The sequence below is a fragment of the Sipha flava genome, unplaced genomic scaffold (genome assembly GCF_003268045.1).
Source record: "Sipha flava isolate LNK unplaced genomic scaffold, YSA_version1 0_pilon_pilon, whole genome shotgun sequence".
Classification (NCBI taxonomy): Eukaryota; Metazoa; Arthropoda; class Insecta; order Hemiptera; family Aphididae; genus Sipha; species Sipha flava.
Window position 1 is genome coordinate 5,344,381 of NW_020271713.1, and position 18,035 is coordinate 5,362,415.

At 27.5% G+C, this 18,035-nt stretch overlaps 2 protein-coding genes across 3 annotated transcripts; one reads left to right on the top strand and one right to left on the bottom strand.

The window, feature by feature from the left end:
• Positions 1 to 3,763: 3,763 nt before the first annotated feature.
• LOC112685791 (dynein light chain roadblock-type 2) lies at positions 3,764 to 5,782 on the bottom strand. The gene is made up of 3 exons (XM_025557817.1): positions 5,532 to 5,782; positions 5,291 to 5,458; positions 3,764 to 3,881 (listed from the first exon to the last, which is right to left on the bottom strand). Exons 1-3 carry the CDS (start codon positions 5,611 to 5,613, stop codon positions 3,829 to 3,831), a joined length of 303 nt encoding a protein of 100 aa, XP_025413602.1. The 5' UTR covers positions 5,614 to 5,782; the 3' UTR covers positions 3,764 to 3,828.
• A 122-nt stretch (positions 5,783 to 5,904) lies between these two features.
• Positions 5,905 to 12,368, top strand: LOC112685859 (dynein light chain roadblock-type 2-like). Of its 2 annotated transcripts, XM_025557986.1 has the most exons (3): positions 5,905 to 6,376; positions 9,592 to 9,759; positions 12,278 to 12,368. In XM_025557986.1, exons 1-3 carry the CDS (start codon positions 6,355 to 6,357, stop codon positions 12,319 to 12,321), a joined length of 234 nt encoding a protein of 77 aa, XP_025413771.1. In that variant the 5' UTR covers positions 5,905 to 6,354; the 3' UTR covers positions 12,322 to 12,368. The 2 variants fall into 2 exon arrangements, with proteins under 2 accessions (XP_025413771.1, XP_025413698.1); XM_025557913.1 differs by lacking the exon at positions 5,905 to 6,376 and having other exon boundaries at positions 9,507 to 9,759.
• Positions 12,369 to 18,035: the final 5,667 nt, after the last annotated feature.

Genomic DNA, 18,035 nt, shown 5'->3' on the forward strand with positions numbered 1-18,035 from the left:
GAATTATACATTTCACAATGTGTACTGGTATTTTTTTACACATTGCGAATTGTACAATGTTACTGTAAAAAGTAGATAGTTTGTACAAAATACAATTATACAATTTGTGATGTATACAACGTTCGATGTGCAAATCACAATTTATAAATAATAATATCTAAAAATATTTTATTATTATTATAAAACTATATAATATATACTATGTTATTAAAATAAAATAATATAAATTCTATTAATATAGGTACATATAGGTACCGACAGGGCTGGCTTTAGCTCTTTCAACGCTCAGAATCAGTAATTATTTTGGCAATCATCCATCTAAAACGACTAAAACATACAACTTAAATAGGCAGAATTTCGAGAGCTGGAGGGGCCCATTATACATATTATAAGTCTCATTTATAATCAAAAATGCTCAAAATAATTTTTCAATCATGCACATTTACCACATATTTGTAAATACTATACTAAAATTGTACCTTCAGTCTGAATTCTGTATAAAAAAAAACAACAAATAATCATAGTAGTAATAGTATCTATTAATTATTTTTTAAAAACATTAAAAAACAATTAATATAGGTATCTTAATTTAACAAATATCTAAATAGAAAACATACGGTTGGTAAGTAGTCAAATAACAAATTCCAAATTTATTTGTTTCATTTTGGCAAATTTGTTGATTATTTCATTAATGGATACAATAATATCTTTATGCACATGCAGCAAAGCCAAACCTGTTAGTCTATGCTGGCCTATTCTTGATCTTAACCATGTTTTCAATCTGAAAGAATATATTTTTGGCCAATATTTGCAAGTTAAAGAATATGGAAATAAATATTGTCAGTTATTATGATTATTATTTGGCTTAGGGACTTCTAGCTCTATAAAATACACAAATATGCATGCATTTGTGCATAAAAAAAATGACTAAATACCTATACACAACAAAAGTACCGGATATTATGTTGTGAAAAAAAAAATAGGCGAATAAAATTATTAAGGACTTATTTAGCTCAAATAAGTACAAAAATATATAATATGCATAAATGCAACGAAAAATAATTAACTAGTAAATATGTGGTAAAAAAAAGTATTACTTTAAATTACTTTATATTATCTGATAAATACCTTGGTCATGGTTGTAAATGTCTATAACCGTTACAATTACAACCGTATTATCCGTGAAAGATAATACCACTATTCGTTTCACAACCAAAAATGTTATGATATAAGATTAACAAAAATTGATATCTGACTATTTTTTTAAATAAAATTTAACATTTTCCAACCTATGTTATATGTATTATATAATAATACCTTTACATTTATTGAACTAGAAGTATATGTTTAGTAAAATTATGACTGTGCTATAGCTTTGAATTTAAACGTAGTATACAATTGTTTTGGTAAAAACGTGCTCAATATCTCATTTGGTGGAAACGGATATTGGTGGAAAAGGGAAAGACACACTATTGGTGGAAACGGGCATCGCCCTGGAGTATGCACACCCCAGTTTAGGGAATGGAACCAAACCGAAAAAATACAGGATTTGGAACCGGAATCTTGGCCTAATCATAGAATTTAAATTAATAAATGCGATTAGAAAAAAAATCATCGGAACGTTTAGACAAATGTTTTTATAGCTATCCGTCATTATCCGTCTATATTCGGAGCACAATATGTTCGAGTTATCTATAGTTTTTTTTCGAGTAATCGAGGTTTACGCAAGGGAACAGAATTTTTTCGACTTATCGAGGTTCCACTGTATTTATACATTACATTTTTTAAATAAATCAATGTATTATATAAAAATAAAAAAAAATACGAGCCATGGGGGGGGTGAATGTCCTCTTCGTCCCCCCTCAAATACGCCCTTGGGTGTCGGCTGCGATTCGGTGTCTTCGCGAATCTGCACACGATGGTGCACGTGCGTATTTCGATTATACCGTTACCCGAACGACCCAAGCAGTCGGTTACACGGTCGGTTTACGCATTATCCTTAGTATTATCATCGACTTCGCTTACACTTGCAGTGTTTCGAGACGACGGGCCAGCCGGCATTCGTAGGCGATCGGTTAAATATATAACGTCCGGTTGACAATCTATAAACATTGTTAATACGTAACGTTAGCGATGATCACATCATCAACTTTTCGAACTCGATCACGGTATCCCGCATGCATCGGTTTCACGTTTTTTTTTTTTTTTACGTACGATGGATATAAAAAAAAAAAAAAAAAAAAAGCACTAAATCACCCGATTACAAATAGTACTATGTAATAGCCAGCTGGTTATGTTTACAAAATCAATATCATATAACCCATAGCGAGTGTTTTCAACGAATGTAAAACAAGTACGAAAAACTGTGGATAGGAAGAGAAAAAAAACGATCAAGAAACGAGGAATTTGCAACAACATCACGCACGCATCGTATCGTCGACCACGCTCAAGTTGATAACACCACGTGATAGAATCGCGATGACGAACCGTTCGGATAGCATTTCGACCGCCAAGGACGACGGCCAAAATTGCAGACTGTAAGTGGGCAACCTGCCGAAGGTGAAAACGGAAAAAGAGATATTCGATGAAGAGAGCCGCATAACGCGCGGTCATCTGGTGCATGTGATCACGTACAAGAACTTCGACGAATAAAATAACCTAAATGTTCCCTTTTAATTTTTCCATTATTTTTAGTTCTCCAATTATTTATATTTTTACCTACCCATAAAATGGCAGTTTTTTTAAATAGTAAATCCACAGGTAATACATTAAATAATTTAAAGTTGTAACCCGTTGAACCTTCAAGAGTAGGTTTCTCCAGACATATTTGAACAATTTGTCTTTGTTGGATTAATAAAGGTTTTAGAGCATTAGCAGAAAGGCCTCCCCTAATAAGTATACCATACTGCAATAATGCTTTATATAATGCTAGATGCTAATATATATGGGTTACCATTTGTAATTTATATAAGTTATAACTGATAGTATGTAAATGCATTATTAAATTGTTCACGTGTAGATTTCATCTTAAGTTCTTATCAAAAAATAAACCGAAATTATTATATTATACTGTCAAGCAGCACAATAATATAATGTATGTATTATATTTATCTATACATAATAATAATCTAAATTAAATCGGTTAATTCAGTTTAATTATCAAAAGAAATCGGGTTCTTGCACTAAAATACATTTAATTATAAAATTAAATGAAACACTTATCTGGTTCTTTCCCTGTATGCCTAAACTTCCTACAATTATAGCTTTTGATTAATTGATTTTTTTTTTTATGTTACGATTACTAAAAAAATAAAATACCTCAATACAAATAATTTGGTACCAACATCAACATTTTAGAAAAAAGTGACTTTTCTAGTTTTTTCTATACTCTTTATATATATTATTTTAAAATTATAAAATCTCTTTATTGTGCACCAAGATAATACAAGTTAAACATCTTAAAAATTATGAACTTGAATTATAATACCTAGATACTAAATATCCAATACATAATAACATCTATTATATGTTCAAATTTTTAAAATTAAACTATTACCACAAATTGTATAAGTACAAATCTTATTTTCAATAAAAAGTATTTTTTAACAAAATAATACAAATAATTTAAAGATAAAATTTAATATTTTCTCAAAAAATAGTTATAAGTATACATTATTTAAAGCTGAAGATATTAATATATAAATTATAATTGATAAAATTAATATCAGTGATACTATGTTTAGTAATTATAATAATTATAATATAAAAACTATTAATATATTATTAGTGCATAGGTAATGAGGTTTGTTACAATAATAAAAATGTAATTTATGACTGTGCTTCGGTTGGATTTTGAATAACAATCATTATGAATTCTTTATCTGAAAACAGGAAATAAAATATTTATGTATTTAATAATTATGTTAATAAAAATAAAATATTTGATTTATTAAACCCATATGAGTAATGGTTACTTATATATTTTATAAAATACATATAAAAAAAATAAAAATAAAAAAATATTATCACATTTTGATCAACTGAATGTTTTCAATAGTAAAAACATACAATGTATTGTTGTAGAAATCAAATAATCTATTAATTTATTTGATTTTGTTAATGCAATTATTTGCAAGTATGAGACTTAATTATTTTCATTCCAGGTTTTTTTTAAATTACATAAATTAACATTTTTAATATTAAATATTTTACAATATGTTTACATTAAATTTTACTCAATATATTATATAATATATATTATACAGTAGAGTCTCGCTGATCCAGACATTCAGATAATTAGGACAATTTATATTTTATACTTTAGTACCTACTTATGTATAAATACTTTACAAATAAATATTAAGTATATAAAAATTATTGGTCATATAAATTGTTATCTATTATAACAGCGATTCTCAGCCGGGGGATTACCAAGGATTTAATAAGGGTCGCATCATGTGAAAAAAAAATTATTTCAAATTAACAACAGTAAAAGAGTCATTAAATTAAAAAAATATTAAAATTTACACAATTTTTATTGTTTTTTTTCTATTAATTTACACCAATCGGCTTTTATAATATACTTTTTTTTGTAAAATGTATAAACAAATAAATACAATAACAGTATGTACAATTTTTTAATGCTTACATTACAAAAGGGTCATTAGACATATTGGTGACATTATAGGGCAGGGATGGCAAACTTTTTGAATACTGTGTGCCCAAAATTAGCTTTTTTTTTTTTTATAGAGCGTGCCATGAAATAAATATTAAAAATATTATATTTTGTTATAGTATAATTTGATTGTATAATTAATGTATTAGTATAAAAAGGTTAGTTTAGGTACATAATAGTAATAATAATATATAATAAATAATAATAATAATTAAAATAATATTGCTTTGTTAATTATTTATATTATGTTATATTATAGGTCCTATAATATTATATAATATATAATAGTAAAACTTTTCACGTGCCATGGATTTGCCATCCCTGTTATAGGGGGTAGCGAACCAATGTACTATTAGACGTATATTACTGAAACATAATTGATACATATACATATATATTCTTAGGTTTATATATATATGTACATATATATTTGCAGTATAATTGTAGGTATTTCTACGAACTTGGAATTATCCAGGAAGTACTCATAAATGTAGTTGTTTAAGATTTTATCGGTACAAGACTTAACTTAAAATCAATAATGAAAATTTAATATATGTCATTTTTATGAAATCTAAAACATGTCTCATGTCAAGTAACATTATAAATCTAATTTACCTGGTGCGACCATTATCTCATGTTTTTTAGTACGCATTCTTAGAAACATCAAATCATTAGACGGATCTAAATCTCTAACAACACTTCTTGCTTTGTCAGCTAATTGTTGAATCAATCCAGCATATTGAACAGATGTTGAATTATCCAAAGTAGACTTTATAGGAATGCCTTTTTAAATCATAAAAATATATGAGAACAAATTTTTATACCAATAAAATAAAATCTGTTGAAGAATACAAACCTTCAGAGTTTACTACAATAGTACCGATAACTCCACGATGAGACTGAATCCGTTTTAATGTATCTTCGACTTCACTAGCCATTTTCAGTTCTTAAATACAAATATTTGAGGTAAGACGTTTAATTAAGTGTCATCGAACGGACGTAGTTCCAAAACGTAAGTACACTTAAATGGGAGATAATAGAAAATTCTTTAAACTATATGCAAATCAATTAATAAAACGCGCAAACACTATGTTTATGCATGTTATTTGTTTTAGTATCACGTCGCCCAGGATATTCTAAATGATAAGAATAATCAATGATAACGCAGTACATTCACTTTCATGTATGCATCTTCTTTTACTCGTTTTTTAAACTAGGAAACGGATACAATTATTGTTTTTTTGTGTTTTTAAAGACCCACTGCTTTTGATAATGCTTCACGATAGATTAAAAAGAAAATAGAAATAAAATGTACTTTATCGTTTCAACTCTCCAAACATTATCGCACATTATCACTGTGTACGCGTAGGTATCCATTGGAATTCATTGTATCCACCGATATGTACAATAAAAATTAATTAACAATAAATCGCCGACTTCACCACTGGAGACTGAATCACCCGACCACCATTAAAGTATTATGAGGTAGAGCATTCACCCCTATTGGAATCTATATTCGTAATAAATGGTCGGCGCCACTGGTTTGACGAAGCGAGAAAACGCAGAATAATGAAAGAGCCACAGCAGTCGGTTATTTATTTTTCTCACGGAGCCGATGGCACTACGTTTCGCTCTTAAAAACACCCATATTCTTTTGTAACACCCCATTCGATATTTAAATGCATCAACCAGGTAAACCAGGTAACATTTCTAATCAGTACTTACATTTTTTTTTTTTTTTTTAATTTATTATTCATGCTAATTATAATACATATAATAATATTTAGTAATTTTTGTTAGAAAAACTGAAAATAATATTGATTGTCGTCCCGCATCAGTTTATATATTTTTCGATAGATTTCGTATCAAATAACGTGATGATTTTAAGGTAGGTTAATATTTAATATTTAAGTATCAGAAGATTTATCTGAGCCAATTATTTGCTACAAAAATTTAGTTAAACATATGGAAAAATTTGATATTTTCATGAATACATATTGAGGATTACTTTTTGGTTATTTGTTCATTTGTTTACCGATTAATTTTCAGATAAATCACGGCGCCTCTGTCCTATGTGTTTTCGTGCAGTTTACTTATCGGTTATAACTTAGCAAGGCGTGCGTTGAATCCGATCATTGTATAATGTACATATGTGTACAGAATAAAAGTACAGAAGAACGTCGAGTATCAGGTCTAATAAATATCAATGGTGATCCGGATAAGATTGACATATGATAGATAAATCAAAAGTTTTTGATACAGTAAATTTTGTTTTATTCAAACTGCGTTGGCTGAAATTCTATTATAGTTCTTGCAACAGTGATCTAATACACGCGTGGTTTTTAAAATTTATTTTGAAATATCTTCATCATAATGCAACGACAATTTATTTTTAAATGATAATAATATTATTTGTGTAATGCTTAAAGAAGGACAAGAGTTTGAAAATGAATTACGTTTGAGAATGATTCCCTAAACAGAGAAATACATTTAACACAATAGTTGAAATACTTAATTTAAAAAAATATTTGATTACGAGAGTGAAAATTGCCTACCAATAAACTTATTTACGATAGCCATAACCATAATATGTACATTCAACTATTTTATGTTGTAGGTAGTGTAGTAAACCTCAAATATAAGTAACGTAGTTAGTACGTAATTTCAATATTCTAAAATATATAGTTAATCGGAACATGATGTACAGGACACAAAGGTTAAAAAAATTAATTAAAAATAAACATGTTTTAATGCATCTTCGATCTTAATATGATAAGCTGTATAATGAGCATATTGCTAATGTCAATCACACGATGACACCATAGGGGTGAAACGGATATAAATATAGGTAGAGCACCTAGTAATAATCAGAAGTGCAGAAAAAGAGTTAGGAACTAGTTACTTGTGTACACACACATTTCGTCCATGCCTCTAGGGAAACATTATTCTGAAACGCATAGTAAAAAATTAGGACATAGTTTTTATTTAAGTAATTTTATTGTATTCTACAAGTTTAAATTTTGTTTACGTGTTAATAAAAAAACTATATTTACTGATGATCAACGTTGACGCGAGTAGGAAAACAGTCACTCACATCTAAAATGTACAGTGATCATGTACATGTTTAATGATAATGCGTCTAACCCTGCGTTTGAACGCTGCAGGGAAAACGTACCTTAAGGAATAATTTCTATCAATACATATAAATCTGTACATATTTACTTATTTATTTTTAGGTGTGTATATAATATATATTATACATCTATGTTTATATATACTTATAAAATAAAACGGTGGATTCGTCCAGATAATTGGACGTCCAATAATCGGCGTTTCACTGCACTGTAAAAAAGTATTACAGAATTCATTATTGATTTAATATTTCTAAAACTTAAATATTATGATGTGGTGGTGGTTTACAATTGACTGATTTACAATATATCATGTAATCTATCATAATTTAAAATATTATAGACATGCATAGGCGCAATTTCAATAAAAAAACTGAGGGTGCTTAAGCTCTGTATTTATTGGGTATTTAATTTATATTAAAACTATAAGGATTTAATGAGCCGATTTTTAATTAAGTACAAATAAAGGTTCCGGTGAGGTTCCGGTTTTAAAATTAATTTAAATTAGGGTTCCGGTGATTTCGATAAAATGTGAATTGATGTTTGTCGAGTAATATTGTTTTCATCTATATTTCATTACAGTTTTATACTCTAATAGTCAAATGTCTGATGACAAAAATGAGTTTTTGATACATAAATACGAACATTATTTGAGGCTGAAAATTGTAAAATAGGGGGTGCTAATACCCCCTAAGCCCCCCTATTTGCGCCTATGCAGACATGCAATGAATGTGTTTGTTGATCTGCACGTTTATAATACAGTAGTATAAATAGTATAGTGGCTTATTATAATGATTTTATGTGTTTGTATTATGTAATAGTAGAAACGACTTACTAATATACAATAAATATAATTTATATTCTTATACTTACTTTACTTGTCATTTGTTTAATAGTTCATTATTTAATACGTTTTCTACGTTATTCGAGACGAAATTAATTAATACTAAAATGGATTTAACTACAGAATTTCAAAACTCATATCAACGGATCGAATCTAATAACACAATTGCTGGTATTATTATAGTAGGCAGCAATGGTTCGTACTTAAATAATAATAATAATAATAACATATTAAATAAATGTTTAAACATCTCGCATCGCGGTCTTTACCCGATACAACATACTACACTTCGAGATTGGCAATGATTAATTATTATTATAACTAAATATTATTACTGGCCGAAACCTAGCAAATAATTGGAGGGCTACGTCAGATTCGAGAGGTATAACAAAGGTTCTCTTCTCGTCCGACGGTTGAATCAAAACATTCAACGATTTTGTATTTTATTTTTTCACGTTTTAATATATTTAACATGAAGTTGAGAAATGTAATCCCTTCCGCGGCCATATAGCTCAACGGATAAGATCTTTTAGATAATAAAATATATTGGCCAGTATATTAATGAATCTATAAAAATTATTTTAACGTGGTCCTCCAAAAACGGCAGCCTCTTATTACAATAAATTGTCTAGTTGTTTTATAAATTTTATCTCGTTATATTAAATGAATATCTTGTTTTTTTTCTTGGATGGAGTTTTTCACCCTTTCAAAATTTCTCTATAATAAACTAATATAATTTAACCATAGATTTATCATAGTTTTTTTTCATTATTCTAATGTCTAACTTTATATCATAAAATTAAAATCTATGGACTCCGGTTTCCGAATCTTGGTCATAGGCTGGTGACTGTGATCATTAATATCGTCAATATGACGCTTCGGCTGAATAAAGTCGATAAACATTGCAATAAATACCATGTATACGAAGACAATTTTTTCAGGTGATATTATGGAGTCAACTTTTGATAATTCGACTTCTGTTCAATATGCCGATCCGATTAAGAATTTAGGGAACAAAGCGATGAGCAGTGTAAGAGATGTGGATCCACACAATGAAATAATACTTTTAAGCATGCAGACTAAAAACAATGAATTCATTTTGGCACCACGTAAATACGCATATGCACTTAAATTAAATAAATATTTTAACACTTTTTTGATATCGTGCTACAATATAATAATTAATAATTATGATCAGGGCTTGGATTTGTATGTAATAACATGTTTTTTCTGCGACTTCTAATTATTAATTTTGTCAGTAATGTCCACGAATCACCTCATGATGAGATAAATTGTGGTTTTTTTATTTTGCATGTTTTTGTATATCTTAGGTAAAATGCATATTATTGCATATATTGAATAAAATGAATATTATTGCATATTTTGATTATAATAATGCGAAAAATAAATGTTTTATAGTATCTTTCATAATTAATATTGATCTCTATATATATAAAAATCTCGCGTCACAGTATTTGTGACCATATTACTCCAAAACGGCTTAACCGATTTTAATGAAATTTTGTATACATTTGGTAGGTCTGCAAATAGATTTTTATTTATTTTTTATATTCCTGAGTGCTATTGTTTAATAAATCGTTGTTTAATTTAATAATTTTTGATCCAGTCGACTACTACGCAACTAAAAATGAATTATTAAATGATACTGTTAAAAAACTATTAAAAAAACTATTAAAAACTAAAAACTATTTAAAATAATTTTATTTTTGGTATTAAATGACGTGTATTGCATAAATATTAAACAACAAGATCCCGTAACAGGTGCCAAAACAAACAAGAATATTAGTTCGAAGGATTATTATGCATATCGGTTGATGATTAGACGCGATCAGGACAACGTTATTCTACGATGTCTTGAGCTTTGTCAACAATTCATGGTCGACATGTATGTAAAGATAGAGAGCGAACGATTACGATACTTGCAATTCAATCAAAAAAAGCTGCGTGCGGAAGATTATCAAAACAATTGTTAAATATCGGTGATAAGTTACTACAGATGAAATGGGATGCATGCAATTACCGACCGATTTCTGCATAATCATTGATTCGCAAGATGGTCTTGTTGACCAGATATTTCCCAATGTACACAGACAATACACAAATCATGAGTGGCTAGCAGAAAGAGCAATTTTAGCAGCAAAAAATGTGACGTCAACGAATTGAATCTCAAGATACAACATTTATTACCAGGAGACTTGGTATCATACAAATTTATTGATACAGTTTGTGATGTTACTGAAGCTGTAAATTATTCAACAGAGTTTTTAAACTCATTGGATTTACCAGGCATGCCACCGCATAATTTACAACTAAAGGTTGGATCTCCGGTTATTTTGCTTCGTAATTTGAACCCATTACGGTTGTGCAACGGCACGTGATTAGTCATTAAAAAAATAATAAAAAATGTTATCGAAGCCATTATTTTAAATGGCAAATTCCGAGGTGAAAATATATTATTACCGTGAATCTCTATTATACCCATATATGTGCCAATTCAATTTAAACGTCTTCAATTTCCAATTAGATTGGCATTTGCAATGACTATCAATAAGTCTTAAGGCCAAACGATGTCGATGTGTGGTTTAGATTTGAGTACATCATGTTTTTCATATAGATTCAGTTTGTTTTGGCGATAGATGGGATAACAAAAAATATTGTACACTCTGTTGCATTATGGGATTGATATTTTTTTTTACTAATATTGTCATAATTAGTGATATATATAATTTTAAAGGGTCAAATTATAATAAATTATTAAAAAATAAATGTTTGATGTTTTTTTATTTTTATATTTCGTCACCGTTCACAGCACTCCATACCTCTTTCACTTATATACCACGTCCTCACACACTTATATTAAATTATTTTTTCTAACAAAATATTCTCTAGAAATAATTTATATGACAAAACAACGTTTGTCGGGTCAGCTAGTAATTTAATATAAATATTTTGTATTTCATTTTAGACCTGCTGATTAAAATATAAAACTTGGTTTTTTTGTCAAACATAAATTTTATTTTATTTTATTTCTCAATTATATTATATTATGATAAACAGCCAACCACTGATGTATTTCAATAAATAAATTTTTTTTTTTGTAATAATATTTTTGTGTTTATCTTATAAAAATTTAAATGCATATTTTTACATATTTTGGTAAATAAAATGCATTTTTTACAATGTTTTATTGCATACAAATTCTAGCCCTGGTTATGATACAATAATAAAGTAGTACTGAATAATATCTGTAAATAATATATAATCAGAATTTACAAAGAATTTAATAGAATTATCGATAATGTTGATCCATATTTTATAAATTTTTGTATATTTATCGTACTAAATACAGACGAACTTTCGTATTTCTTGCAAATATTTTATTAAAGTTACGAGATTATCTGAGTTGATTTAAGTTTTTTTCGTTTTAGTAGCTTAGATCACATATTAAAAAGTTTTTACTGTAGGTACATTAAACATATTTTAATATTAATTTTTGGTAGTAATTTACTATTGTGTTTTTATTAATATTTGTGTAATTCAATTATAACATTTTTCTATTTTAATATGGATGGTTAAAATTTTAATATTTTTTACATTTTTTTTTAGATAAGGATTTCACAATGCTCGTAATTCAAGATCGAAAAAAGTAATAGTCTTAAAAATAAAGAAAACTTATTAACACAATTTTTTTGTTTTATGTCAATGGGTAATTTACAATATGATATTTTTAATTGTTCAGATTCAATATAAAAAGAAATGAAATACAATTTAATTTGATCCGTGTTCTCTATGATCATATACAATTTTTTTTTCCACTCAACACAATTTTTGAAAAAAGGTTTAACACAACCATTATAGTACTTACATCAAAGTTTGTCCATGAAATACATAATTATCATTGTACAAGATCGTTTTAAAAATCAACAATGTAATCAAAAAACAAGACCACATGCCCGCATAATTATAAGCCCTAGAATAAACTATTTTATTGCTTATTGTTGTACATTTTATGACTGAAACAATAAAACATATTTTATCGGAAATTTTATGTATCCGACTCCTAAATAAACGCGGGTAAATCGACCTCAATTATAATCAATTAGGTATACCATAATAGTATTTAACATATTAATTTTTCATTCTAATTGCTAACATTCATTCCACCTATGTCAAAAATTAATTTAGAACCCATTAAGGCTGATTTATTTACTATCTTATAGAATGTTTGTAGCCAACATGGTATAAGAGTTTAAAAAAACATTTATCTTTGCTATTATTATCAATGTTTTGGTCGATATAACTCGTATGTAGATTTACTACCTATTTCATATTTATTTTACAAATACAGGGATCTAAATTTTGCAATAAATTACATAAACAAATTTAATTAGGCCATACATAAGTATTTAATATCAAATACCATTGTACCATGCATTTTTTTTTTTTTTTTTTGGTATAGGTATCTATAATTATAAAATTAATAAAATGAAAAGAAGTTCAATCGTTAATTATAAACATAGGTGTAATTAGATGATGGTTAGAGGGCTTAGCCTCCCAAATATTTATCCATCCTCTATATAATAAGCGCAGTTACAAATTAAAAATTTTGCAGAGAACAACAATGAGATAAGAACAATTTTTAAATTTATCATTATTGAATATCGAGAGAGATGTAAGTTACATCTTGTAGTTTCATCATGTAACTAATAGTCTACATACAAAAATAATAATTGATTAATTTTCAGCAACAAATAGAAGATTAGTATTAATTTAATATTATTTTATACGACTGATGTGTATATTATATATACAATTTTGTTATTATTACATTAAAAGGAAAATAATTATATTGTTAAATTTTTTATTTGAAGTAAATATATTGAAGTAAAAATTGAATAAAAAATAAAGCCCTAATTGTGTCTATGGTTATAAATATCTATAAATGTAGATAAATTATTTCGTTTATAAAATAAAAATTACTAAATAATGAAAGCTTTCACAAGCACTATTAATTTGAAATCTATTGTTACTATTAATAGAATTCAAGTATCATATCTTATAAACTTAAAATGTTTTTTCATTATTAATTTTATTATTTTAGTCAGGGTCTAATTTAGACGTTTTGAGGCCTTCAGACAAAATAAAAAATGTGGATGATTAAAGATTAACTTTTTTTTAAAAAAAATATATTATACTTTGATTATATTTATTTTATACGTTGAAAGTTGTATTTGAAAAACAAAGTTTCATATAAATCTGAAGTTCTCTTATAACGGAGGCCATAAGCAGTTGCCTGCTAACCTGCTTACCTGCCTAATGGTAAATATGACCCTGATTTTAGTAACAGATTTTTGTATGACTCACAGTTATAATTAAATTCAGATCTACACACAATATTTCGTTTAAATAACTATTTATGAACTAGTAACAATAAAAAAAATTGTATTAATTCAAATATGATGCGTCATCAGTATAATGCTTTTTTTGATTTAGCACAAACTTAGTGGATTATAATTATACTTAAAATGCACTTTAAATATATGTATTTAAATGAGGTATACTTAACTATAATCTATGTATATATATATATATATATTATAATCGTAATTTGTTCGGTTTTATTTTGTGTGTGCACTAAAAACATAAACATTATGGAAGATCAAGTTCTGTACTGAATCGATTTTTTATTGTGATGATTTTTCAGATATTTCACAAAGTTTGCTACATATTTTATCAGCAAAAATATTTTATTTACTTTTTATTTTGGTGTTTTACTAAATAAAACTAGTTTGGTGTATTATTTATTCATTTGTAATAGGTACTCTTAAACTCATATACTTTAGAATTGGTACCCTACATAGCTTATGAATATACATAGTATAAATATGATTTAATGCGCTAACGTATTGTGTTTGTAATATTTATATGAACATAAAAAAAACTGTAAAAAAATTGGCACAGCTGAATTGATCGTCAATGGATGCCATCGCATGTATGTGTTCCGTTGCTTCTGGTCGTCTATTACTTACGAATACAAATAGTAATAATAACCCAGGCGGATTACATTGAAAATTAATTTACAAATAGACACCTTAGGTTATAAATTACGTGTACTATAGTTATTTAGAGAACGTGTACTTAATCTAATAATGATACGTTGTTCGAAAGTAACATCCTACGAATAATTGTTTTTAAAGAATGAAAATTATACGTGTATCATTGTACATAAGATTTATGGTTAAAGTCTGTGTAATTCGAAAATAGTTGGGCAATAGAGAAAAGTCAAAAATGAACGCGAGATATACATACCGCAAGGAATCGCACACTGCATAATGTGTAATAATAATTTAAAATTTTAAACTTTTAAGTGTATAATAAGAATTTAATCAAAATAGAAAATACATTTGAAACCGTCTGAAATATTAAAAAAAAAATATTCTAAAAATAAAATGTCTTTGTTCAAAGTCAATTATACTTTGAGTGTTTTGTGGAAGCACCGACAATGTTTTGGATCAGGTTATTTGATTATTCAAATTTTTATAGGTAATTATTATTGATAAATAATTTTTATATATTTTTAGTATAAACTATAGTAAAATATTATTAACATTTTATTTTATTATTTTTTCGACTAAAATACTTAACAGTTCTTATAGTTTTATCAGTTTTATCAGGATTCTGAATTTTAGGAAGCATGTTTTCATAACATTTAAAAATAGAATATTTATGTTGCATTAAAATTCGACACCTTAGGCACACGTGCTGTTTCTACACCAGATACATCAACTTTTCTAAATTATCATAAACAGTAATCATCTCTCCGACGGGGGCGTTCGTGATGTTTCGGGAGGTCAAGCTCTCCAATAACATGTAAGTAATTACCGATTCCACAACAACGTCGCGCGACGACGTAATATTTACCTATTAAAAATACCGTTGTGTTTCGGTAGTTTGCCGGCCAGTGTCGTAATTAGAACATTTTTAATGGGAGGGATATGGTTGAATAACCCAAAAATACCATTGCAAAGCAGAAATTATATCGAATAATAAGTTATTCATTTACCGCATGGAAAAAAACTAAATTAAAAACTTGGAAAAACGGAACAGAATGCGTGCCGAATTTTTTATGTCATGAAGATCAGGTACAAATTTGAATTGTATTGACACCGAACACCAGTGGTCAAAGTGGAAAAAATGTTGTGGGGGGGACTATATTCATCAAAAATTGAGGAGCGTTCCCCTACCTAATTCTGAATCTTACCAACCTCTTTTAGGAAACCCATAAGGTCTAAGCTTCTTCTGTTACACACGTATATAAAACTTTATTTTCATAAGGTGTAAAAACAAAATTCCCCCAAAGAAAAATAATTCTATACATATGCCTGCTCAGTAAAAATAAATTGAAATGCATAGTAGGTAATGTTTAAAAAAACTTAACTTAAACTTAACAAAACTAAAAAGAAACAATTACTAACCTTGCAAGACGTTGGTCAACGTAGACAGTAGGTAACAAATACGTACATTGCACATAAGGCGTATACTGTTTATAGGATAGTGTCTATCTTTTATCACGATTTAATATTTATATTATTTATAGTTATTCTATTCTGTTTATATTTATTCGAAATAATAGTCGATATCACTATCACTTTAATTTTAGAGCTATGGGTAACCAGGGCTAGGATTTGTGTGCAACAGCATGTTTTTTTTTGCGACTTCTGATTATTGATTTTGTCAGTAATGTTCACGAATCACCTCATGATGAGATACATTGTGGTATTTTTATTTTGCATGTTTTTGCATATTTTAGATAAAATGCATATTATTGCATATATTGAATAAAATGAATATTATTACATATTTCGATTATAAGAATGCGAAAAATTGATGCTTTTAGTATATTTTGTAATTAATATTTATAATTTAATATTAATACTTCTTATTTAATTTTAAACCTGCCGATTAAAGTATAAGACTTGATTATTTTTTTCAAACATAAAATTTATTTTAAATTATTTTTGTTTTATTTTATTTTTCAATTATATTATATTAAGTTACATTTTTAAAAATGTATACTTTGTTTTGTAATTGGTGAGTTAATCAATTATTTTCTTATATTTATAGTTAATGAATAAACGATATAACTTTTCAAGATAGGTATATAAATAAATTACATTTATAAATTTAATAAATAATTATGTTGTACGTAAATACATAGCGTTGCTCACAGGCAACAAACTAAAAAATTGGTTTTTTAGAAACTTAAAATACCAAATTTTTTTTAGTAATTTCTCCTTCATTAGGATTAATATAACAACCCAAAAAAAATTAAATAATGAAAAATAAAAAAATCATGCATTGTAGGGTTAAGAAAAAAATCCAACCACTGATGTATTTCAATAAACAAATATTTTTTTTTTTTACTATATTTTTATGTTTATCTTATAAAAATTTAAATGCATATTTTTGTATATTTTGGTAAATAAAATGCATATTTTACAATTTTTTATTGCATACAAATCCTAGCCCTGGTAATAACCGTTCGGGGATCATCTATAATTAGACACAACGTCAATTAAATTAACCCATGGTGTACCATCATCTACCATTTTTATTTATTGTTATACCTACATATTATTTATTTTTCCGCTTATTCAAATTAATCAAGAAAATAAATTTCATGTAATATTGTAATATTATAATAAGTATTGTATATTCAATATTGTATTTTATTGACCAATGCCATTAAGCGTCCACCCGGACTTTTGGCGACTTAAATTAAAGAGGACGCATATTCTTACCTTAAACAAGAAGGAGGACTCCGTGCCCCCCCCCCCACTATAACCGCTGCCGAACACCAAATAAGCGTAGAGACCGGCAAAGAGGACGAGAATCGAGTTCGAAATGCTTTTGCCCTAATTATTATATTATCGTTTAGAACTCGCAGCCACGTAGTTCAGATCTTATTATTATTCGCTGGGCGAAGGCCCCGCTGAATCGTTATTACTTATGGACAGTGCTCGGACGGCGGGGGGAGGGAAGAGGCAGACGACTGAGTACCTCAACTAAATTATCAGATATTTTAGCGTGTCCCTATTATTTTTTGAAAAATATACGCGTGGGACGGTACTTTGTTTTACGTTTAGTCCTTACGAAATCGCAAAACGTTAATATTTTTATAAGAAACAAACGGTTTACAAAAATGTGGGCACCTAATAATTTTCGATACAACGGTACACAATGATAATAATGAAACATCACAATGTTCGTTGGAACGCACAAATCGCGTACGTATTGCCATTACACGGAACTTGTCCGTTAACACGTAATAGGAATTTCGGACCGATTTTTTAACCCGTTCAAA